The sequence below is a fragment of the Rhamphochromis sp. 'chilingali' genome, assembly GCF_963969265.1.
Source record: "Rhamphochromis sp. 'chilingali' genome assembly, chromosome: 19".
NCBI classification, from domain to species: Eukaryota; Metazoa; Chordata; class Actinopteri; order Cichliformes; family Cichlidae; genus Rhamphochromis; species Rhamphochromis sp. 'chilingali'.
The window spans coordinates 24588184-24614434 of record NC_137946.1 but is presented as its reverse complement, the minus strand read 5'-3'; the positions used below and the strand labels follow the sequence as shown (position 1 = coordinate 24614434).

The window sequence follows — 26251 nt, the reverse complement described above, 5'->3', positions numbered from 1 at the left end:
TCTTGACTGACAGGAGTGGTGCCAGGTGTGGTCTGCTGTATGGAGCACATCTGCTTCAAGGTTTTATGTGTTGCACTTCTAGATATGCTCTTCTGCATATGTTGGTTGTAACAAGCAGTCATTTCAGTTACTGTTGCTTTCCTATTCAGCCTGAAGCAGTCTGGCCATCCCATTTTAAGTAAGCCCTAAAAATGACTGTGCAGGTATTGAATTACTTAGACCTGCGTGCCATCAGCAACCATGGGACTTTTTACCAAGTCACTTAAATCACCTTTCTTTGCATTTTGATGCTCATTTTGAACTTCTGCAGACTGAGTTGCTGCCATGTGATTGGCTCACTAGATATTTGCATTAACAAGCAATAGACTAGGTGTGTCTAATGAAGTGGCCATTAAGTGTATATATGAAAAAACAGAAGAAGATGTCATGGTCCTGGTCATTTTTACCCAGCGTTCTTAGTTTTCTTGTGTTTTTGTATTTTGTTAGTTCATTATTTATTCTGCGGTTCCTAGGTTGTTCAGTTTAGTTTATTGGATTCGCCCTTGTGTCTCTGCCCTCTGTGTCTCTCTATGTGTCTGTGTTTATATTGTGGTGTGAGTTCTTGTGCCGTGGTTCCCTTCATGTTTTTTTCTATTTTTTCCATGTTTCCCCAGCGTGTTCCCTCGCTCCCTCGTCTGCCTCTCCTCCACTCCCACATCATGTTTCCTGTTTTATTGTGAAGGTCCCACGTTTTCGTGTTCATTCTGTTCAGTCCAGTCTCCCCTGTCACGTTATGGTTATTAGTGTCAGCTGTGTTCCTAGTGTGTTCTCACTTCCTTGTTATTCCTCTGTGAATTTAGGTCAGCGTCTCCCTCAGTTCTCTGTTGCGTCCTCCCTCATGGCTGCGTGTCTCTCCCTGTGTTTCCCCAGGAGTTCATATTCGTAGATTTTCCCAGTTTAGTTTTGTATTGCTCCCTGTGTTCCCAGCAACAAAACTGTATTTTGAGTTCACATTTTGCTTTAGTGAGTTTGCATTTGAGTCCAATTCCTGCCTGAACGCAGCCCGTTCATGACAGAAGATTTCTTAAAAATTTGCTTTACCAACTAGAGAAATTGTTCAGAGTTATCAACAATTAACAAAAGGAAAGGTATAAAAATAAATACATGCAAAAATAAACAACCAGTAACAAAAACGCAAGAATAAAAAGCAATCAAACAAACAATCATTTGTGTAGAAGATCAGTAATGGGACGTAATGCTAATTGAATTGCTAAACGCTAAAGCTAGGCTAATATTTTTAATAATGTTATATAGTTTTGCTGATAGCTAGCTATTGCTTAACAATATTTTACAGCTGATCAGCTGATTGTGACATTTACTGACTAAAATGTAAATCACATACGACACAAATGCAGTGAAGTTTTAATTTTGTGCGTACGCTACTAACCTGAGTGGCCCTTAAGGTGCACAAACACCAGGATTTGAACAGATGTGCCCATTTATTCGGTTTATAAAGTATGTATTCTTCCTGCTGTACTCTGCCAGTTTGAGTCACATGTTAATTTTACAATTTATTTTTTTCTTTTTTAAATTCACTGTCTTACAACCTTTTCAGAAGCATTCTTTTAGTTGTAGATTGCAGTATTAGCCATCAAAATCATTTCAGACTTTGACAATAGACTTTTTGGTGGCAGTCCGTCTGAAAGCACAGTTGTAATTATTAACTTTAATAATGTTGGCAGTCATTTTAAGTAAGTCTTTTCCAGGGTTTGGTATCAAGCTCCTAGTGAGGCTTGTAAACCTGTTCTTACATTTATGTACCGTGTTTTAAAATTATTGGTTAGTAAATTTGCTTTAACATGATTTCCATCTCTTGGATTCATTAGATCTTTATGGGCAAATACTTTCTCCTCAAAACTAAATTAAAAACACAGGGCACTTACAGGAGGCCCAGTTCTTTATTTCATTCTGCTTAAGTATGCTTCAGGGATACATTTGAAGGCTTACTTTTTACCACATTATAGCAAAATGTTTATCTAAACTCCCCTAAAATTACCACAGTCTCACCATCTATTGACTAGTGTTACTGCACTCAGCTTCCCCAGTTTTTTGGTCTTCTAGCACATGAGTTTCCCACCTTTATTTTCATGTGCCAGAACAGCTTTTATTCTCATGGGTCCAATTTGTACTGATTTGTGCCCCAAATTAACATTTTCCACTGTTAAAATCCACCGTTTGGAACTCAGAGGGGTTGTTAAAATCAATCACTTTGGACCACATCATAGACAGCATAAAAGAAGGATAAAAATTCTTGGCCCCAAAAAGTAAAGCTAGTGTGACAATCATTTAAACTGGCAATTACTTTTCAATTAACACCAGGGAGTGAAGTCTATGGGACAATGATCCTTTAACGTCACTTCTGTACCATGATGAGTTTAGGTGCTCAGTCCCACATTTTGTATCGTATTGAATGAAACAGTTACGTTTTGTGAATTTTTGGTCGTTCTCTGTTTCAGAAAGGAGGTTTAACCAGTTCACTTGTTTCAAAACAACAAGAGCGCAAAAGCAACCGTCTGAAGTCTTCGGAATGGATTTGCGCCTCACATTCTTCTGTTCTGGTTTTGCTGGAATTCTGTATTTTACTTAGGACTTTTCATCAGCCACAGAAAAGGCTTGGCTTTTGTTGAAGAATCACCCTGCGTGTGTTGCATTTGAGTCCTCCACGTTAAACAAAATACAGCTAGTTGTATAGTAGGTTTACAGAACGTGGACCTGCTGCTAATACAGGCAGAAACAGATTAATATTCTTACATATAGTACTGCTTATCCTCTTACACTTTTACTTTTAAATAACCTTTATATGCAGGAAATAATTGCATATTGTAGTAAAGCTGACAAATGTAGAAAAAGCTGAAATAGTGTCGTAGCAGTTCTGATCTTATGTTCACCATGACTGTTAAATATTGGGATTTATTAACTTGATGCAGTAACATCTCTGTTTTGCAGGCTGGGGATTTTGACATGGCAAAAGCCGATTGATTCGGCCTTCTCTTTGACGAGGGAGAACCACCTCTTAACCAGATCACCTCTTTACCCCGAGGAGCTGCTCAGAGCTTTCAGTGTACCAGAGGAGGAGATGATCCACAACTTCTTTCATTTCAGCTGAGTTTACCTGTGTTAAAGCACAGGACCAGACACCCTGACTACTTCGGAGTGAACCGGACTTTACGCTGACTTATCTGACTAAAGCTAGCTAACAGGCTACAAACAAGAGGAAATTTGAGCCTCAGGAAATCCCAGAGACATGTTCCTGGATTATCAGTTTAAGATGAGGAGCACTCTAATTATGATGGTTACCGTTCTGTGAAATAGTCACTATTATTTTGTGAACACCTTATTCTTATTTTATTTTAAATGAAGAATTTAAACTACCCTGTGGTAGTATTGCTCAGTGTGTCTTTCTCTCTTAAACCCCTCTTACAAACTCAGGCTCTGGTCCTACCCAACATTTCAATATTCTGCAAACCTCAGGTGCATTATGTTTGCATCTGCCAATAAATATTTGTATGTTGTGTATCTCTTTGTGCTTCGTCTGTGTCATTTTTCACTTTTGAAGATAGCTTAGACTCAAACAAGTCTAAGCTATCTTAGACTCAAACAAGTCTATCTTATCGCCTCTGTCAGTGCGCCCCAGGGTGGCTGTGGCTACAATGTAGCTTGCCATCACCTGTGTGTGAATGTGTGTGTGAATGGGTGGATGACTGGTTGTGTGAAGCACTTTGGGGTCCTTAGGGACTAGTAAAGCGCTATACAAATACAGGCCATTTACCATTCATCTACTTTCATTTTCATTTATAAATGCTTTATAAGGCATAAATAGATAAGGTTACACAAAATATAACAACTACTAACAGGTTGATGATTGTTAGACATGATAAATTATATAATGAACATGTTATACATCAGGTTATCAATAATAAACTGTATTTAGAAACTACATGCTTTATAAATGGTGAATTAAGCACTTACCAATGAATAGTGCTTAATGGTGTGTCATTATAATAAGTTGTTACCCAGATTCTCCAGAAACATAGAAATATGTTTTCTGTGTTACACTTTGAATAAAATATGGATTTCTGAGATTCTGTTTTTATTTCTACTTTACAGAGCGTCACAGCTTTTTGGGAATTTGGGTTAGAGGTTTATGTGGTATGACATGAAGCATTTATACAGTGATCGGTGCAACAGTGACAGTTATTTTGGGAGCTGTCCTGTTGTCCATTATCTGTACAGACTCAATGCCACGGAAAAAAACAAATGTACTGTCACTTTTCAAAACTTACGCTTATTTAATTAAAAACAGTGACAGCTGCAGAGTCGTTTCCAAAAGCACAAAGTCGGCAAAAACAAAGAATCTCAGATTCTCATCTTTTGTGTTTTTTTACGGGTAAAAGTCTTTAACAAAATATGTCTGTGCAGCTTGCTGGTAAAGTCGCTGATTATCATCCACCTACCACAGTTACAACAAACAATAACAGCACACACACACACACAGCATCAGCCAACATTACGCTATTTTTCCATGACATAGGTTGCATTTGATTTTCATAACCACATATTACGGAAAATAAGATCAATATGTGAATACTGAAGATGACAATGCTCCTCAGAAAGCAGCTGTGGGTTTGTGTTACCGCAGAGTGCTTGTGTACACATATTACAGACATGCACACTATCACGGCCCCGGTATCCATGTCAACTGCAATTAGGCCAATAGATTTGTATGCACCCTGAATTTTCTTTCTTTAATTTTAAAACACTAGGTCAGGATTCAGGACCTGAAATAGCTAGCAGGCTCTACTGTTCCAGCATCACTACATGTCAAGAGCACTACTTTTTAATTAGTCGGGGTCCCAGGGTGACAGACTGCATCTCTCGGGTCCCGAGCCTAAAATGTTCAAAGCACCCGTCGTGTGTGGGAAACTAAAGTCAATGCAATGTCAAGTGGAGCCTAATTCTGACATTCCTCCTCAAAAAATAAAACCCTTTTTCAGTGAGTTTAAATGTCATAATCTTCATTTAAGTCAAATTTTAACATTATAGAAGTTGTTCTCTCATCTACTTGGAGTTGTATAAATGTGGCTCATTTATATATTTATTATTTTTTATATTCATTTATTTTCACATCAATTTTATTTATGCAGTGCCAAATCACAACAGCAGTTGCCTCAAGGTAAGGTAGACCCTACAATAATACATCCAGAAAAAAACCCAACAATCATATGACTCCCTATGAGCAAGCACTTTGGCGACAGTGGGAAGGAAAAACTCCCTTTTAACAGGAAGAAACCTCCTATATATATAGGCAGATGGTCGCCTACACACACACACACACACACACACACACACACACACACACACACACACACACACACACACACACACATATATATATATATATATATATATATATATATATATATATATATATATATATATATATATATATATATATATATATACTGAGACAAGTGTTAACAAGCAGCAAGCAGAGCAGATGTACCTGATGAAGTTGGACAAGAAGATGATTCAGGAAACATCAACATTTGAGTTAAAATAACAGCAGACAGTAAACAGTGGCCTCCATGGCTTTCCAGATGGGCAAAAGGTAATTTCAGTGTTTATCGAAGGGATTCATGTCATTTGAGCAGAAACACATGATGTTTGTTGGTATTTGCTGTCACAGATGCTGCTTTTGTTTTCGAGCACCTTCCTTGGCGAATCGTGAGTTAAGGCATGAAATTCAATAGATCAGTATTGGCCTCCTTATGATAACTCACTCGACTGCGTGCAGTTTCTGAAGGTTTAACTTTTGCTATGTTAATAAAGATTGAACAAACTTCCCCATGAGGTGTAAATCCACTGACACTTTACGGAGAGGGTTAATTCTTCCTCACTGGCGCACCCCCAGGTCTCTGGCTGAAAGGCTTACCTGTTGTCTGTCTTTCCCCAATTACAGCGTTCTCCTGAGTAAGCATACATTAGGTGACTCATCAAAAATGGCTGTCTGCCAGTGCTGGCTGGAACAGTGTATTATTTCAGCATCAGTGTATATTTCAAGCCGAGAGGAGAAGAGTGAAGCCATAAACTTAATGGGTTAGTTCACTCAATAAAGTGGTGACTTGTATGACTTGGAAGGGACCCAGAAATATAACATACCCTGGAGTGCCGCCGATGGTTTTTCTGTGGGAATTGGAGAGGAGGTGAAAGTGGATCTGCATGTACTTGTGAGTTTTCTTGTCTATAGGACTCGTCTGAGGTACATCTGAAGAGGCTACACTCAGTATTTAATATAGGTGTTCAGATGCGTACATTATACATGTGCATTTATGAGGAAACATCAATCCTCAGTGCGCAGAGATTGTGTGTTTTTGTGTTGCAAACTTAGCAGGCAGATGGAAGATTAAGACAGCACCGTGTTCCTTTGGAGTTTGCTCATGCCTCCGTGTTCTTTTGTGATGGTGCGTGAAACACTCAGTTCGGAGCAGCAGGAGAATGCAGCCTGTCAAGATGAAGTTTTGCAACCACTTGAAGTAAACTGACACTGCGTGGAAATAGAATTGCAATGTTCAAGGCTCCACTGGAAACGAGGTGAAGATAAAACATCTGGGCGTTTAAAAGGCAAATAAGGGGACTGTCAGAAATCATTTTCAACTTAGTTATTCAGCAAATAAAGCCAATAAACACAGCCAGTGCAACAGCTTGACTCATTCATCACAGAGTTGTGTTTCTTTATTGTTATTTTTGGTTGCTCAGATATATCTTTTATATGTGGCGCTAACCTTGAGAGACACACCAAAAAAAATCAGGCTAAAAAATAAATCCTGGCACGCTGCTTGATGATTTGACCTCCATTAAATTGGGGTTAACTGAGCAGTCACGCACAAGTGAAACGACTGCAAAGAGCAGCCTGGCCTTTGCTAAGTGTCTATAGTGTTCACTGCACTTCACAAGGTCCTTACCTTCACATAAAGATGACTCCATATTTCTTCTTCTTCTTCCCCACATCTTTTTTCAGCTTCTCATCAGTGTTTCCGTCACATTAAATAAAATCCTGTCTGGTTCTGCACAGACGTTATTTCATGTTTGCACGTCTGAGTTTTGTTCCAACCTGCTTGGCCTGTTAGTCCCTCTAGATTGTGTCTCTCCGGCGTTCCTACGAGACAAATCTCATATGCTTTAGATGTTTACATAACCGGATACGCTTGGTGTGCGTGTCTTCTATAAATATTTGCCTGCCTATTGCATTCAGCCTTATAAAATTACATAACAACAATAATGGAAAACAAATGTATCATTTTTCACTTTTCACTGTTTATCTTCTCAATCAATTCCAACTTGCAACTCTTCTTTGTGGTCATTTTTGCAGCCCTTAAGCCACATTTCAAGTCTATTGATTATTTATTACCATGCAGAGCATAAAGCTACTCGGACTAGACCCTTTAATCTCACTGTTATTAGATGGATTTCGCTGTGCTCTGAAACGCAGCGACTGAGCAGTGTGCTTGTCTGTCTGTACCTCTGAATTCATGTTGGCTTGCCTTTCCCTGGAATCCCTCTGCATATCAATGACTTCATGTCAAAACAAGCCCCAAATCCTCTGCTGTGTGCGAGTGAGAGCGTCATAAGGATGGAAGACTCTTGTAGGCTTATGCAGCGCACATATCTGTGCAGACAGAGGGAAATGGAGCCTGCCTGTGTGTGTCCCTGTGTGTGTGTTTGAGTATATCTGTGAGCTTGAATGACTGTCCATAAGCTCCTTTCCATAGACTGGAGGTCCAGTGTTTCTCTCTGATCATTCCTGGCAGGCTGGTCAAGTGCATAGAGATTTCACTCAAGTAAGAAGGAAAAAAAAAACATGAAAGCGAGTGAGCGAGCATGTGGTGCAAACATTTCACTGACACACTACCTGCTCCGTGAATTTCAAACATGGAAAGACGGCACAGAAGGAGGGGGGAGAAGCCCCGGGAAGCCTAAAGCTGTGTTGGCCCAACTACAGTCTACAGTCAGCTAATGTGGCTTCTTGGCAGCCGTTAAAGGCGGTGAGTGGCTCTCCTTAAATTTTGAGACTGCTGCACGTAAAAAGCAAAAACACGGATTCAATTAACATTACGGATGGCTTTGTTTCATTCATGCGAATCAGTGTCAGGGTCCAGGAATTACCACTTAACACAGACTTATCCTTGAAGTGATCTCATCTGCTTTGATTAGTCAGACGATTAGAAGAAATGCGATCAAAAGCATTCCTGCCATGTAAGTGAATTCTTTTAATCACACTACACTCAGACCTCAGTAAATGTTCTGATTTTTTCAAAATAATACTTCAATAAATGCTAACTTATTATGTGCTTTAACAAAAAAAAATTAAAATATTTTTCCAACAAATTTAACAAAAAAATCTCATTTATATCTGCAGTCCCTGGGTGGAGTCTTTCAATAAATGAAATATTCAATATGTTTTTAAAAATAAAATAAAATTAAAAACAAGTAATAGTCAGAAGACAGTCATTTTCTGAGCTAAGATGGGGTGTTATGTTGTAGATTGAAGTACCAAAGATAAGTTTGAACATTTCTTAAAGCAATATTAAAACCAATAGAATCGTAATGACGCTGTTTCAGTTTTTAAAAAGTAAGAAAATAACGTTGAAAAAAACTTTTTTAAATTTATAATATAATATAATGTTTTTTAAATGTGTGTACATGGCAAGGCTACATTTACTAAGCCATGTTAAATTCTCTTTTCGCGCTTGTTGGTTTTAGTTGTTACAGTATAGTTTATTATATATTTACTTAATTACAAAAAAATCTGGAATAAATAAATAAATGCAGAAATTGAAACATGAGATATAAATGTAAGAGAAAGCTCTCTAGATTATCTGAGAGGGATAATAATTACTGTCCATTACTGCCTGACTGTGGAGGGCCAAGAGTCCCAGAATGCAATAAATAAATACAAAATTAAACAATTAATTAAATGCATTGATAACAAATTTAAATTTGAAATAAATAATGACAAAAATTCAATTAAATTCACAATTTAAAAAAAATTCTGGTTCGTTTGCTGTTACTTGCATAGCCAGTGAAGATAGATCGATACCAGATAATTGTTTGATGCGTCATCACAGAATTATTAGTGATGTGTGCAGTCAGGTATCCCAGAAAGCATTTTGAACAAAACTAGTTGCCTTTTATAGCTGAGCAACTTGACGGAGTGGTTATAAAACTGTATAAATATTTAAAAAAAAAACCCACAGGTAATTACATCTCCTTTTTTTTTTCATTGTAAATACTAAGCACCTGATGTCATCAGTTATGCTGCTGGCGCACTGTAAGCTCTGTCTTCTGCCCTACTTGCCAAGTGGGAAGTAACAAGTGTGCAAGTACAAACTCTGTGTACTTGTCACTGAGAAACACCCACTGAAAGAAACAACTCCACACCAAAACAGTGGGTTTAACTATATCGGCTTTAACCCCACTCCCCGACTTTAATGGGTGAGGCTGACACAATAAATTCATGAACCATAAAATAATCAATTAGATAGTAAAATAATATTATTGATTTTTAAATAAAATGAATTTATATGTTAATTTATTAATTATTTGATACATTATTTCTTAATTATGGCACTTCATAGTATCTCTGAAGCACACTGCATAATGAAATATTGAGAGTTGCTGTTCACGTTTGGATGTAAACCACCGCTCTGCTCCACCACTGCGTGGCGCTGTGGAAAACAAGCAGGGCTGTAAGACGACTTCAAAGACCCGCTTGAAAGGACAGGAAGTCGCTTTTGTTGTCTTGGCCGAGGGAGAGCAAGATGTCTTCCCTGGACGTTCAGGATTTTATCCAGCAAAACCGAGCTGTGGCCGAGCAGGTGGAGAACTACAGAGGCTACTGGGAGAGCGACAAGCACTGGGAGCCCAGGCGGGAGTTCATCCTGCGGAACTTGAATGACTTTGAAGACTCGCAGCTGGACCACCTGCTCTCCCTCTCAATGGTGTGGGCCAACAACGTCTTCCTCGGCTGCCGGTGGGTAAACACAGCGTGCTTTCATGCCTCTAATTAAAGCCTGCTGACGGACACTTTTTCTAAGACAGCCGCTCCACAGCTCCCTCAGCCCGGGATGACTAACCACTGTTTTTAAGTTTAGTCTTCCTTATTAAACAAACTAAAGGGTTGCTAAAGGGTAACAACCAGTGTTCTCTTTTCTCTGAAATTGTTATTAGTTTAATTTTAGATTTAGTATTTACTTACTTACTTATTATTATTATTGTTGTTGTTGTTGTTCCTGCTGCTTACTTACCCCAAACTATTTATATTCAGAGTTTATTGTTTATAGTGAGGTTTATTTTCCGCTGGTGGGCTCGGTGCTGCCCCCTGCAGCACTGGAGTCGTCTGCATAAGCTGCAATGCTACTCTGCTACATTTGCTGCAGACGATGCTGAGTTTGTAAAGATTTGTGAAGATATCCTGCTGGATAAATTATGTGGTTATACATTTTTTAAATGGCCCTAAAAATTGTGGTTCAGGGAAAAAATATAATGTATGTATAATGGAAATATCAAATGCAATATTGCATTGATATCAGTATATCAGATGTTTGTGCCGGCTACTGGACAACATCCAGTCTTTCTTCACTGGAAAAACAGTCTTTGGTTATCAAGTGGGTCTCTTTATAAAGTTACAGGCCTTGTTTTCAATTTAATCTATTTTTGTTACTGTTTGTGGTGGCATCTTATGTTTTTATATATGGTGTATATGGTAAAAATTCTGCCACATAAGAAATTGAAACCCTACGATTTAGCGATCCTCTAACCCCAAGCACTTGGCCAAAGTTGAGGGGAAAATCTGCCCTTAAAAATCTCCTCTGACTGGTTGCAGTGTTGTGAAAAACTATTTAAAATGATAAGTGGTTTCTTGATTCAAAAGGTCTGGTAGTAGTCAGGTCTGGGTAACCCACTCTCCAAACTCATGTTAAGCGTGTGCGGGCAGATATAGCTAACCTTGCAACAGCAAGTATGGATGTGCAATCCCAGAGAAGCTACACTACCTGTGCAATGTGAATGGGCTTCATGGTTCTGCCTCACTCTACTAGCAATTACATGGATGTTAGCAAAAAGCAGAACTAGGGTGGGCTGTCTTTTTGTTGCCTCTCCAGTGCACATGTCACTTTCTTTTGCAACAAAGCAGGTTTCTTCTTCCCGGCTGACTAGATTGATTTACTGACATTTGTGATATACTGTGATTATGAAATGCATGCCTGACTTGATATGAATGATTTGGACTCTTAGACAGAAACTGTTTTTTGTTTTTCCAGTTATTTAAAACAAAATCTGTATTTTTTGTTACACACCAAACAACTTAACAGATCGACTTGTCATTGTAGTAATCTGTAATTGCAGCCACTGGGGTTAGCTTTTGGACAGCAATAAACCCACAAAATTGGATTTTCATTTCAGTGAGTTTGAGGGCGCTCGAGGAGCAGCGCTGGCTGTTGAAGTGCATATTGGATGTCTTCTGTGATTACACCTTCTAAAAGACATTAATCCTCGGAATTAGTATAGGGTGCAATCATGCAAAAATGCCAGATAAAAGGGTATCACTATTTTTTCATCCATAAGTTTGCACTCAAAGGTGAATCAGAAGCAGGACTAAATTTCATTTATATGAAGGGAAATGTGTAGGAGGTGAAGAAACCATTCACATCTGTTAACTTTATCGAAGAATAAACAATTCTTCTCTTACCAGTATTATAGTTTTCTGTTGTTCAGTGATGTTATTTTCCCAGTGCACTATATCCTTACAGAAGAATATAAAGCACACGGATGAATTCTGGTTTAATGAAGTGTTATGTCTCATAATCGATGGCAGGTATAGCACAGAGCTGCTGGAAAAAGTGAAGGAAATGGCTGAAGGCATCGTAGTGGAGGACGCACCGGTCTTCAAGACGAGAGATGAGATTGTTAAGAAGCAACAGGTATGTCTGTGAACACACACACGCAGCATATACATACAGCTATAATGACAGTCTTTGTTCATGGATCTCTCTGCTCCGTCACAGGGTCGATGACCGGACCAGTCATGCTGGATCAACACAGACTGGATTCAGCTTTTATCACGTCAGACTATTTTTTTTTTTTTTTAAATAGTTTTACAATCCTGGTGTTTTTAACCCTTACCTTACCCTTTGTGAGGAGTTCAGACATCAAAAGACATTTTTATTTTGAGCCAAAAAACTGGCCTTTTCAGACTTTCAGCCTTTTTTATTTGTGCACAAACAGCAGCGGTGTCTGCGGGAGTTTGTGAGCCCCACTGCTCGACTATTTCAATCACAGTTTTACTTTTTTTATTTTTTTAAAAATGTGTTTTTTAAATGTAGCTTCAAACTAAAGATGACACTGGTGTTCTTGTCTGAAGCACAATAAAGAACTTGTTTTATCATTTTTGTGTGGTCATTGCTGTCTAGGTCTGTGCCTCCTCCTGGTCACATTGTTTTTGACTACATTATGGAGCCACTCCATAGTTAATCATATACGGCAATAAAATACAAATACTGCTACTTATAACTATGTCGGTTCAACGAGCTCCGACATGTAGAAAAGTGAACTTTAGTTAAAAGTAAAGCTACAGAGGTTAACATGAAAGCTGTTAACTTACTCTGGCACGGTGTGTTGGCAGCTGTCTTATTTTACATGGCAGCAATACCTGCAGCAAGCAGGGGTGACTCTAAAGGGTGCACTAGACCATATTTACTTGAAGGCTTTAGCAACATTATTTTGCAGATTTCTCTGAATACATTAAAACAATTTAATCAATATGTTTCAAAATATGAAAATTAAAGCTTTTTTGCAGACCAGTGAAAATATAGGTCAGTAAAACTCTTGAGCAGCTGACCTGGGGCTGTGAGGCTGAACACGATTATTATTAACATTAATTATTAACATGTGCACCGTCAGAACGTCTGTTTTCTTCAGCAGGAAGCTTTGCAAAAGCACAGGGCAAGCCTCAGTTCTGAGAATGCTGATATAATTGCTTCTCTTCATTACAACCACCACATTCTCCTTTAAAGGCTTACAGACACGCATACCAAGTGATTCACAAGCAAAGTTAAACACGCAGACATGCACTCACCAAACTGACTTCATCCCACAGATTCAATACTGTGAGAACTGTTTTTTAGTTCTAATATATGAGAGCTTCCCAAAAGACTATTTCATCTTAAGCCACGGTTTAGTGACTTAACATTAACATTTTGGGACATTACTGTACTTGTGATTCATTTTTGCATTTAATAAAATCTGATTTAATATGCCACACAAATACAATGAATGGATTTAGGTTTTGGCAATATTTACTATTGCTCATTAATAACTGTACATCTTATCAATCAATCACTGCAGTACTAATCTCAAGTTTTGATGAAGCTCACATTGATTTTGGTACGAGCGGCGTAAAGACAGGCTCAGCAAACATGCCAGAAATGTTGCAATATCTTGCTTTAACCAAGTTACATGACAATATGAAAAACTACAATACTCTGTGTAATAGTTCCACCCTATAGTTAATTATGAGACCGGCTGTCGGTCTCTTCGCGTTAACCCTGTGGGTCCAGGTTACCTGTGTCACCTGGAATTAACCCAGCCTGGTAAAGCGCACAAGGAACCAGATGGATGAATAAATGACCAGAACCTGTGTCAAAGTCTGAAAAATGTGTTTTTTTTATTATGTTTATACAGCATATCGTTAAGTATACATTATGTTTATTTCACAAAATTGTTTTTTATAACATATCCCTTCTGCTTATTGGGTGAGATAAGTCACAAGCCACAATATAACCTTTATTATCAAGGAAAAGAGGAATTCTGGTTTATGATGACTGATTACTTAGCCGGAGTCGGGCAGGTTAAGTGAGTAATTTACACTCGAGGGATGGCGTTTTTAAATGGGGGAAATAAGAGCAAATAAAACGGTGGGCAAAAAGCAGGAATGAAAACAACTTGAGCCCTTAGGAAAACAGTTGACATCACACTCTTAGAACAGGCTTTATGATCTTTGCAGCAGTTTGTTCTTATCCAATCAATTCTCTTATAAAGTGCCCAAAAATTATAGGGAAAAAAAACCGTATGAAGCTTTCATTCTCTGCTTATTTGCTAATTCAGATGTCAGCTGTGTCATTTTTAAGAGAAAGAACAAAAGCACCGACTGTGTTCAGGCTGACACATGTCACAGGCGACAAAGCATTCAGAAGTCATTTACTTTCTTTGACAAACTAAATGAGAAAACCAAGAGGAGAACAGTTTGACTGCAAACAGTAAAAAGGTTCAATAAATAGAAAAAAAGCAGACTAAAGAAACACACGATGTAGAAGCAGAGTACCTCCAGCAATGCCAATTCTGTCCCCATCCCCCCCACATCGAATGATACAGCGACACCACCCACATCTGAACTCGCTGGCTAAGGGCCATCAGGCCCTACATATATTTTGATTATAGCATTATATGCGGTTTCTAATATACCAAAGAATGAAACTGTCGGGGACTGCAGAGCCTCAGTCCAAGTTTTCCGTGTTAATATTCACTTTCTCATAACCCTCTCAAACAACCTTCTTCTACCCGCGAGCAGAAATGATTAAAAGAAAAGCTCAGAGATTGCCAGTCATGATTCATCAGTGCAAGGGAGACTTGGCACTGCTGCAGCATGTGACGTCTGCGAGCCCAAACCTACAGCATCTCTTAAAATAAACAGAGATATGCTGGAAGAGATCAGGGACTGCTCTTTATCAGCTGAATCTGCTGTCGACTTCAAAGATGACGATGATGGTGATGATGCTACCGATTTTGGCTTTTCCCACGACTTTCAAAATAATGATTCAGTCATTGATGTGCCCCTTTCTTAGCCAAGTTGTGGATACAAAAAAAAAAAAAGAGGGGGGGATGGGAAGGAGTCTGTGAAACACAAACAGCATCATTCCAACCAGAGATATATTACAAATTCTGTTAGCAATAACTTATGTCACATCATGCAATAAAAAAATAAAATAAAAGTAAAGACAGGGAACAAATACAAGATTGATTTCCCCTCTCCTGTTTCCCTAAAATGCATTGGCAAGCAAGGTAATGTCCATTCTGGTTTGGTTGTTCTTGCGCCCCCCCCCCCAGTGTGGCACTTAAGTTCTTCTGATATAGTTGCTGTGTTTTCTTTTTTCTTGATTTTTTTTCTCGATGAGGTAAAAATGAGAGACTGAAGTACTTGGATGGTGAAGAGTGGGTGATGGAGAGAAGAGCAGAGAACAAGAGGAGCTCAGACATCCACCCAGCTCTGCTCCACGATGGCCGTCACCCTCTTCTCGTACTCTCTCTTGTTTTCCTGATAGAGCTGTGCGGCCTGACTGTTGGCTGGGCTGTTGGGGTTTGGCTCGTCCAGCAATGACTGCGAGAGAGAAAAAAAGGAAGACTAATGATGAAAATGTTGGCATCCTGAAGATTAAATAACCAGGAGAGATACTTCGGATGTCCCTGTATAGAATCATCATGCTTCACCGTGAATTAAAATGTATGAAAAGGGAGTGAAACACGACCAACCTGGATGGAGGTGAGTATGGACGACACATCGTATGTGGGGCTCCAGCGATTCTGAAGTATGTCTAAACATATACTGCCATCTGCGTAAACTGACATGCAGAGAAAAAGATCAGCAACACATTTACAACTAAAGCTAATGAGGAATGTATCCGTGACCATTCATTTTATGCTAATGTGCGTTATATTTAATGCTGTATGCTTTCATATTTATTTGTTGCCCCTTGTTTTCTCATTGTACTGTTTTTGTTTGACCTGCCAGAGGCTACAGATTAAATATAGACATTAATGTGCGCCGTCCCTTTAATAAATACATGACACTTTTTAAAATTAAACATTTAAATTGAATTTAAATCATCAAGACAGTTTCTTTACATTACTGGTGAAGTACATTGTAATCTGGTGCTTGTTCTTATTGTAGCACTGCAAACTGAAAACTTAAAAATGAAACAAAGCCATAAATAAGTCTAACATATTACGTACATAACTCATCACAATGCCGGCATCCACCAAGGTTATTATAGTTCATAAAAATGTGTGAAAATACATTTTAGGCTCTGATGCATGTTTATTGAGACTGCGAGATCTGGAAGACTGGGTCTACCACCAGAAACTGAATAAAATAACAAACCATTAAAAAGGAAAATTGACAAATTTACAACATGTTTAGCAAGAGTTGGATATTTATTCTGAGTAAAAATGTAAAAAAGTTAAACATTCTTACAATTTCATTTTTAAACAGAGGAATTGGGCCGCTGGTATAAACCTAGTGGAAAGTTGCAGTGGTTCATTTTTGCTCCTGGACATTTTTTTTAACTCTTTAAAAGAAAATGTATATATATATATTAACACTGTAGGGTTTCATTTAATAGCTACAGAAGTCTTGATGTGTGTTTATTTGCACAAAATATATTCAATATTACACAATCATCTACAAAAACCTACAATTTTTTTAGATTGGGTTTAAAACTGAAGCATAGGGGTGCTGGTTTATCTGGCTGGATTAGCTCACTGGTTCAGCATGTGACTCATTTGGCATAAGGTTAATGTGGAGGCCGCCCTGATGCCATTTACTGTTCTTTCTTTCAGCTTTCCTGACGCCTTTCTACCTGCTACAATAAAAGCTAGATGCAGATAAAGTCCTCAGTCTTTAAACTAGGCTGTCCACTCTCCTTCTATGAGATATACCTGCAGCCTATAGACAGGGATGATGTTACACTGTAAAATATAAATCTACTCATAGTTTGTGCAACATTCTTATAGATTTAGTGTAGAAGGTAATTAAAATAGCCAGTAAAAGTCTGATCTACTGACCTGGCAGCCAAAACGTGTTATGTTGAACACTTATTCTAGTATACTTCAACACCTAGATCACATAAACATACCTGAAATTTTAAAATCTATTTTTATATTATATATATTGTAACAAAGATGTTTTTAAAGAAATAAAAGGCAATGATTATGTAAATAATTTAAATTTTTATTCCTACAATTTGTTTTTTAGCACAATTTTATATAAACCCGACTGAAAAAGTAACATTTTAGATGATCTGTAACAGATAAAGGATATAGTATAGATATAATACACACAAATAGAGCCATTACAAAAAAGTATTTCTGTATCAACTATAATGTGTTCAGAAATGACCCCACACTGTCATTTTATTCACTAGACTAGCTTAGTTGCTTGAAGGTCAGAACACTTTGTAAGCTTCAGTGAACATGGGTGCTGCACCACTGATAATTGAGGGCATTTCAGCTGCTAGCCCACTTACCATTTGGGTGAAACATTCTGGAGACAAACCGAACCGTGGGAGGCTTGTTTGGGTACTCCTCAGAAAACTCTATCAGAAGCTTAAATGTTCCTGCAGAGATAGACGGAGAGGGTATGAGGCAGAACAAATGACAGACAGAGGGAGCGCGGGGGGGGGGGGTGAACGTAAGTAATTTTGCAAGGAGAATACAGATGTGAAGGATGGAGGGGGTCAGACAAAATGAGGGAAAGAATTATGTTACTATAAATATCAGCAGCTCGACTGAAAAGAGAAGCTAGAAAGTTAATTATTATAAAAGTAGCAATGGACAGTTTTAAATCCAAGCTTGTAGAAAACTGTATGAACGCTGCCTGCCCGCCTGGCAGGGGGACGACAATACCACATCAGCCTTTTATGGTCGAGGGGTAAAAATCGTACTTTATGATGCTGCGTCACCGACCTACAAACTTCTGTTCAATTCACATCATACTATAGTTAAAATAAGTACTTTTATTCATATTTATAGAGCCAGTGCATGGATACAGCGAGTTTTCAGCCCACCAAAACTGAGCCCCTGATAATTGTTCAGTTGAAATTACTGCAGCTGTGATAACTTGCCAAAGGGACTCCTATACAAAAAATTAGACTACAACTTCTTCAACTTTCAAGGATTAAATGTCAGTTCCCCTTTCTACTTAAAAATAATTGTAGCAGTTCCTAACTCTCAGAGGTCTAGTTGTTATCACATGATTAAAATATGATGACCGATTAAAGTACCAATTTGTTTTCAATTTAAGTCATTTTAAATGCATTTCAGGCACTTAAACCACTCCAGATACTCAATTTGTAATAATTTCTAACTTACAATTTAAAAAAAAAAAAGAAGCTATCTACTCAGAGGTGTGGCGATCCTCACGATAATTGTGGGATTTTGTGCTCAGGTAGACTGATTATTTGAGCATGCAACCCATAATCATTTCACTACACACATGCTGCCCGAAAAGTAATAATACATTGACTGAGTTCTCCGACTCTACAACAACATCACGAGTTCAAGGCAAAGTTAAACCACATCTAGAACTCAGATAAACATGAGGCTGCACTTTAGATGACTCAAAATGTAGAACTTACCATCTTCAAATGGTGTTCCCACAGGCCTGCAGAAGGCAGAGAGAGAGAGATTTAAAATGTTTCCAAAATCCAAATATCCCCACTGCTAATCCCCATTAAGACCCTCTCTAGTAGTACTGCAGTCTGTCCTTCAAGGAGTAGAAGCTCTGCAGACACCAGGGTCCATATTTACTAAGCTCTTCGTGCTCACACAGAACATGTTGAGGGGCCAATTAAAACAGCTGCCTTCATACTTTACATGTGTAGCAGCCTCCCCTTTGATTTAGGTGAGCAACTACGATCGAGTGTATTTTTATAAACCCATGTGAGTATTTCTAATTTGGTTTTGTTACACATCCTTGGTCCTGGTTGGATTTCTAGTTACTTTCAGCTATTCAATTTGCTTGTGCATTTGATGTTTTATTAATTCTTGCGACTTAAATTTCACATCACTTCTGAGTAGATTTTTCTCTAGTCGCTCTTCTTTTAAACACGCACAGCAAATTATCCACCAGAGATACACCCAGTATGCAAAAAGCTACTTCTTTAATACGGGTTCATTCTTAACACACTTTCTTATCTCTAACAGTGTCTTCCAGCCCTCTCTTCCACTGAACACTTGCTGTGACTCCACATGCTGATTTTCCAGACTGCTCTGTGCAACAATCAGGGCTGCAATCAGAAACACTTTTTAAAGCAGAAGGATGTGGTGGACGAGAACACAGTGGGGGTGGGTGGGTTGCAGAATCTGCGCATCACAATCGCAGTGGCACAGTCAAGACGGCAGGGCGGATTTAGAGAATGACTCACCCAAAAATAACAGCGTTCCAAAGCATGATGTTGTTCTCTGATGGCGCTCCGCTCACACCGGTAGGAGGATCTTCTTGAAGTCTGGGCAAGAAAGAGAAAGAAACAGAGACTTTAGAGTGAAGAAAAAGAGGTGAGACGAGAAGACATACACAGCAAAAAAGCCTGAATCAGTGGAAAGGGAGGCAGGGACATGAAGTAAAGGAGCAAAAGCAGGGGGGGGGGAGATAAAGGGGAGAAAAACATGAAAAAGAATGATGGCAAAAAGAAAAACCCCTTAGATGTAAAGGGAGAGAAGCAAGTGGGAAAGACAGCTGAGGAGGGGTGATGGTTTTAATTAACAGCTTTACTGCAGGAAAATTAGCAATCAAAACACGAACTGCTGTATCAACACGACTTTCAACAGACAGCCAGGCTCGCAGGATCAACAGCACTATGACAGTCCTGTTGTCACATGTCAGTGAACATAAGTGCTCATCTGAAGCACTGCAGCACCAGTATTGTATCCACAGTGACCATCAAATCTCTGGTGTTGTTAATGCAAAGCACTTAAGCCATCAAGTCGACCTTCACCTGAAATGACTTCAGAGTAGCACCGACGGGCTATCAGAACAACGTCGAAGCAGGAAACGAGCGGGAGCCAAGAGCCTACACTACAAAGTAAGCTCAACACATCCAGGATCTCTTTTCCTAATCTGGCTTCCCTTACCCTACCATCAGCCATCATCAGATTGTGTTATCACCACAACAAGACAACCCAGGCTTCCCCCACTAAGAGCACTAACGAAGCAAAACTAGCACACACGACCAATCAAAAACAAGGACATCAAATCCAATTTTAGAGATCTAACTAAATCTAAAATGTCGACTGTGTAAGACACAGGAGGATCTGACATGTCATGGCAACTGCTTGTACAATGTACAGGCTGTCGTTTGATATGTGTGAAACCGTTTCAGCCTCATTCGTTCAGCCACAGCACTGCTCTGAGAGGGAGGCAAATTGGGTAAGCAGTTTTAGCATATGTGCAAGTTTTATATAAGGTCAGCAAGAAAAAAAGCTTAAAGTCCTTTTTTGGCATCACGTCATTATATTAAAGGTTACACACACACACACACACACACACACACACACACACACACACACACACACACACACACACACACACACACACACACACACACACACACACACACACGAGAGAAACTATTTAAAAACTGCTTGTAGCCAATAGCAAAAAGAAAAAATGTACTGATTCAAATCTGTGTATTATCATCTGTGTTTGACCTTCCCAGTAATAGGAAGCCTGTAGTACTACAAAATAAACCTACCTTTGTTTTAATTAAGCATATTAAAATATCCTACAAGTAATATTTTCCCACCATCTTCCACAATGTGCTGATGAAAGTACTGCGAATCATATCCCAACCATAACCTTTACATTTCCTCTATAGACGCTCTACACTGCTAAATAATTCAGCAAGTTTGGTTGCGGAACCATGTGGAGACAAGTGATGAAAACCGGCACATCTACATGTCCAAACATTCTGGCTAATTGATAAAACTTATGTTTCTTCGTATCACAGCAGCTAGACCCCGGCCTGGCAGACTGGGCTCTAAATGAAATCACTTTAGTGTTGTTGTTTTTTTAACAAGTTAAGGTGGAATAACTGCTATGTTTTCAAACATAATGTTTCATATTATATCTTCTCTACACAGACCTCTATCTGATCCGATGAAAGGTGAAAGATTGTCAAATGAGTGCCAGTCAAAGATTTGGAAACCATCGCTTTTCACATGATAGCGCTTGTAATTTGAAGGTAAAAGAGTGAGAAGGTAAAAATAAGAAACTAAAAAGGGTTTGAGATCATATATACATTTGTTTTGGACTGTTCAGCACCCAAATGATTTATCGGCTAACCCAAATTAACCACAGCTGGATTAATCATAATTAAAAATAATAATTAGTCGAGGCTCCACAAATAAAACTACCCAGGCGTGCCTGACAAACGACATGCCACAGCAGCAACTGCCTAGCAACAGAGGCGTCAGCAAATCAAAACAGGTGTGGCAGCGGGTCAACAATTTAAATGAAGTTTCCGACAGCGGCCTCAATAAAATCTGTGTTGGCAATCAAACTGATTTCTGAAGCTCATGGTAGATTATTGTGCAACATTAAAGGTCTTGCTTCAAATCACCAAAATCTATATAGGCCAAGTCCGGCAGTCACTACAGGCTATTGAGGCCTACAATTCCAGGCCCAGTTTAAAAGCTGGTTTAATAAGAGCTTATAGCTATAAAACAAGGTAGGCTGATTTGTGCGTCTGTGAGTGCAGATCCATGTCTAAGTCCCTTGCTGTAGACGGACCCACTGCAATTAACCTCATTTACAGTAATCTCCCTGAACTCTTTGCTGGTAAAGGGAAGCTCCACTGAGTTCATCTTCTAGGATAGACCGATAGTTTATTTTACTTGAAACGTGGGGATTACTCACAAGTCTGCAGTAAGGAAGATTAGGGCAAGTACGGGACTGTTGATGAAGAGACTGCGTGGTGGTAAATTTGACATGAATTGTCAGAAAATAAACTAGGAATGCATTTTAATATATTAGTATCAAGTTATTATGTTAGTATTATATTAAGCTATTATGTAAAAATAAAAACAGGATTATTTGCCTTAACTATATGTGGACCAAAATAGGGCTGAACGATATATCGCATTTGCGATAATATCGCGACATGATCAAGTGCAATTTTCTAACCGCAAAGGCTGCGATTATACTGCGATTATAAGGCTGTCCAAATTACTACCATATCCCAGAATTCATAGCGCGGCCCAGCCAAACTCCAGTTTCCAGCAATGGCGGCCGCTACTAAGTTTTAAAATTACTCATACTAATCTTTCTGGGTCACAAAATAAACTTTTAACATATTTTCAGGCGAGAAAGTAGTTGTGTAAACATCAAATATCTGCTCGGTTTATCAAGATATCCCATATTTGCAAAAGTGCTTCGACGTTTTCAGAGGCGTCTGCTACCCACCAGCTCGACAGCTAGCCGGGAGCTCGAGGATTACTGATGCGGCCGAGAACGGCACAACTCCCGGCACATCATTTTCAGATCACCGCGGAGTTTCGCTGCTCGGGTTAAACGTAATATATAAGTCACTTAGACAACCTAAAAATGTTATTGTTGGGCTTTTTTCAGTGTTTTGTTTGTTCGTGAGTAAATCGGTTTGGCTGAGATTAAAGTTATTAGATTAGATAAAATAAAACTTTATTAATCCCCCGGGTGGGTTCCTCCTTGGTTTTCACACAGCTGACTAAACGTCAAACAGAAAACTTATTAAACAGAAGTATGAGACAGTCGAGAATTTACACCAGTGTCTGGTTATATTTTAGATAGCAAGAAGCAGACGGCCGAGTTTATTAAACTCCACCGAGACAGCGGTGACGCTAATCAGAACTAGCCTTCTGATTAGCTAATCAGAAGGCTAGACCGTCCAATTTCACGCCTTTAAACTTTAAAGGCGTGTTTGTGTGTGTGTTTATACAATTGCTATTATGTTTGCACTTTATGTGTAATGTTACTGACTGCAGAGATCAGTAAGATGTGTGTATTTTTTATTTATTAGTTTTATTTATTTAATATTATTTTTTAATTGAATGACTGTCTAGTAGTTCACAGATGTCGAAAAACTGAGTGTGGTAAAGCCACTGATTTTTTTTATGTATATTTCTGCAATCTGCACATTGTACTGACTTTCATTTTAATGTTTACACCAGGGTTCCTTGTCAGCACTTTATGCTCAGATGTTTGTAAGCTAAAAATAAACTATTGTGTATGTTCAAATATACTGTTGTGATTGAAGAAGTTAAATAAAAATGTCAGTCATCAATTCATGCATCACCTCATGTCATCATAACAGAGGTCTGTCTTCCAGGAAAGAACAGTTTAAAATTAATGTAATATAGTATTGGCCATACTATATGATGTATTGCTTGTCTTTGTTTAATAATACAGAAGACAAAGACCTTAAAAAATAATCGCATATCGCATCGCAATCGCAATATTGGGGCAAAAAAATCGCAATTAGATTATTTTCCATAATCGTTCAGCCCTAGACCAAAACATGCTCTCTGACCTCTAGAGACCGATGGCTGAGGCCAGAAAACACCCGATTAAGATTTAAATTTTAAAAGACTAGCCTCTTATCCCTACTATACCAGCCTCTTTGATTCTCTTTCTTTGATTGAATCCTGAACTGAAATTAGCCCATTAATTTCAAATTAAAAGCCTCCTTGTGTAAATCAGACACATAAACCCCAAAACTGGGGTTACACATTTTTGGGGGGAGAGGTTTGGCTTTTCCTCAATAGAAAGCATTAAATAAGTAATAAAGTAAGCATTTAGCGAAACAGACTCAATGCCTATGAAAAGGAAAACTGCTCTTATATAAGAAACATTCATATCATCTTTTTGTAGTTATATATCATGAAATACATCCAACATGTTTTCTCTTTAAATAGAGACAAAAAGTACAACTTGGTTTCATGTGACATTAGTCACTGTCATTTTAGACTCTTTATATCAGACACTGCATTGTTGCAGGACTTTAATTGCAATCCCTCATAAAACTGTTTATTATTCTAAAAACAGTGTGGTCAAGATAATCATTCATCTCAAACAAAGCCTTCTGGGAATTATGCAGTTTAGCAAATTCAAACACCTGGGTTTAAAAAAGGTACACAAAGTGTTATAACATGTGCCAAAAGAGGTTTTAATGCTCTCTAATAGAAATCAGAGCTTACACACTATTTAAAATATCCATGTGTTATATGAAAGGGTAATACCTGATTTACAATGCTGCATTAATGCTACAAAGTAAGCTAAAATGCGCTAAAATGTAACTACACGTATAATCATAAGTCTTCCTCATAGTAATATACCCTACAAACTCAGTATTTCATTAGCATACAGAGAATGTATCTACTAAACAATAAAACTATTTTAAGAGTGCAGAGAGATGCCCTGTTTCTCTTTCTTTTTAGCTCTGACGATGTGTGTATACATTCAGAGTCAGCTCTGAAGTCTTCTCTCCTTCCTGTGTTTCGGTAAAAGTAACTGCAGTTTGTGGTTTATCAGCTCCAGCCCAGCACGAGCGGCCCAGTTTCATTCATGAAGGCAGCAATGCAGACAACAACGTACAAGAATAAATGCCACAGCTCACTGCAGCGTGGACTAAAATTATTTCTGAAAATGTATCTGGCGAAGAAAAGAAGGTTAAGCCATACTGAATATAGTCAAAAAGAAAGGACCACAGCATTTATTTACCGTCTTATTACACCGAAATTACTGAGCTAAAACCCCACACAACAGTGTAGCGGCCTATTTTTAAGAATACATACACTTTGACTTACAGGTCAAACAGTTGAGGTTAAGCAATACCATGCAAGACTGAATTCAATCAGCCAGCACTGGCGTGGACATATGCTGATTCGGGCATGTGCAATTGTGTTTCCCTTGCCTCAGTGTCACCATTTACCACCTGGGGACTAGCAGAGCCGAGTTCAGTTACAGTGACACATTATCCCCTCTGCTTCAATGGCTGCTCTTAGTAGAATAGCTCAGCATCTTTTTTCCACTGACAGGTGTGTGTGTGTCTGTTATTCACGCACACACAGTTGGATGCCATATGGAGCGAGGCAACAGATTGGGGATAGCAGGTATTACAAGCAGGCCTTGCCAGGTGTTATTCCCCCAGGAAGCCTTAACATATTCTTTTTGTTATCGTATCATCACGTACTAACTGTGTGTATTAAATATCTGGATTTAAAATAAAGCATCAGAAACATATAGATAGAGCAATCCCCGACCACAAACCTTGGCAAAACCTGCAACCCCTAGGATGAAATATGACCATGCCGACTGATTGACTTACTTGAAAGCACAATATAAACCTACAGCTTGCAGACTGCGGGTATTAATAGGATAAATCCTGTGACATTTAGCTTCTAATCGGGGCCAGTTAAGCCAAGACAAACGGTCACCAATAAACCTCTGCAAGTGAAGCTGATCCCACACCAAAAAAAGAAAAAACAAAAACAAAACTAGCCATAAAAAAAAGAAAACGTTATTCCCTCGGTACAAAAACCTCCCCCCACTGCAGAACACAAACAGCGTTTGAATGATCCCCTAGCGTCTCGGTTACTTCATTAGCCATCAAATATCGAGACAAACCATAACCGATGAGCCTGTCTCACATTAACTCCTGCCTGGGTTTCTGCACAGCATTGTTTGCACCAGGAGCTAACACTAAGCTAGCTGCCGACAGCTTTATGGGCTAAAGCTACACAGAGATACCCAAACGATGAGGACGGTACCTTTTAAAATCTCGCATGAGCCGTCTCCTTGCCGGTGTCGACATAATTCAAAATGTGTTAAAAATACAGATATTTAAAAAACAATAATAATAACCCAAGACCATAGACCGAATACTGTCGGAAACAAAATCCGGTACTTCTTCCGCTTGCAGCTCTTTTCTTCTTCTCCCTGAACCACTGGCTAGCTTTAGCTATTTATGGTGACGTCGGTTGCTTACAGAGGCACAGCCCCTTTTAGCTCACAAACGGTGCTGATGTAAAAGCGTTAATTTAAACACCTCCGAGCTGCAAATCCAACTATTTTTGATACTCTTACTATAGGTGGTGTTCATTTTCTCAAAATACCCGGAACTCTTACATACTGTTCGTGTCAAATTTAACTTAAAAAAAAAAATAGCAGCAAAAAAATTTCCTAAATCCTTTTTCTTTTCCCAAACTGCTCCAGAAATACACAAAATATAATATATTTCAAAATGTACACTGTTTATTTATATATTTATTTAATATTGTGCTACAATTTTCTGTGTATCCAGGCTGTTCCAGGTCATAATTGTGGAGATATGGATTTAAAAAAAAAAAAAAA

At 38.6% G+C, this 26251-nt stretch overlaps 2 protein-coding genes across 2 annotated transcripts; one reads left to right on the top strand and one right to left on the bottom strand.

Annotated features, from left to right (window-relative positions):
• Positions 1–9823: 9823 nt before the first annotated feature.
• Positions 9824–12481, top strand: cdkn2aipnl (CDKN2A interacting protein N-terminal like). Its single transcript, XM_080867225.1, has 3 exons — positions 9824–10069; positions 11912–12017; positions 12102–12481. The coding sequence occupies exons 1-3, from the start codon at positions 9858–9860 to the stop codon at positions 12108–12110; spliced, it is 327 nt and encodes a 108-aa protein (XP_080723351.1). The 5' UTR covers positions 9824–9857; the 3' UTR covers positions 12111–12481.
• A 1255-nt stretch (positions 12482–13736) lies between these two features.
• Positions 13737–25853, bottom strand: ube2b (ubiquitin-conjugating enzyme E2B (RAD6 homolog)). Its single transcript, XM_080866117.1, has 6 exons — positions 25669–25853; positions 19293–19373; positions 18504–18529; positions 17394–17483; positions 15622–15710; positions 13737–15469 (listed from the first exon to the last, which is right to left on the bottom strand). Exons 1-6 carry the CDS (start codon positions 25710–25712, stop codon positions 15341–15343), a joined length of 459 nt encoding a protein of 152 aa, XP_080722243.1. The 5' UTR covers positions 25713–25853; the 3' UTR covers positions 13737–15340.
• Between the last annotated feature and the right edge of the window lie 398 nt (positions 25854–26251).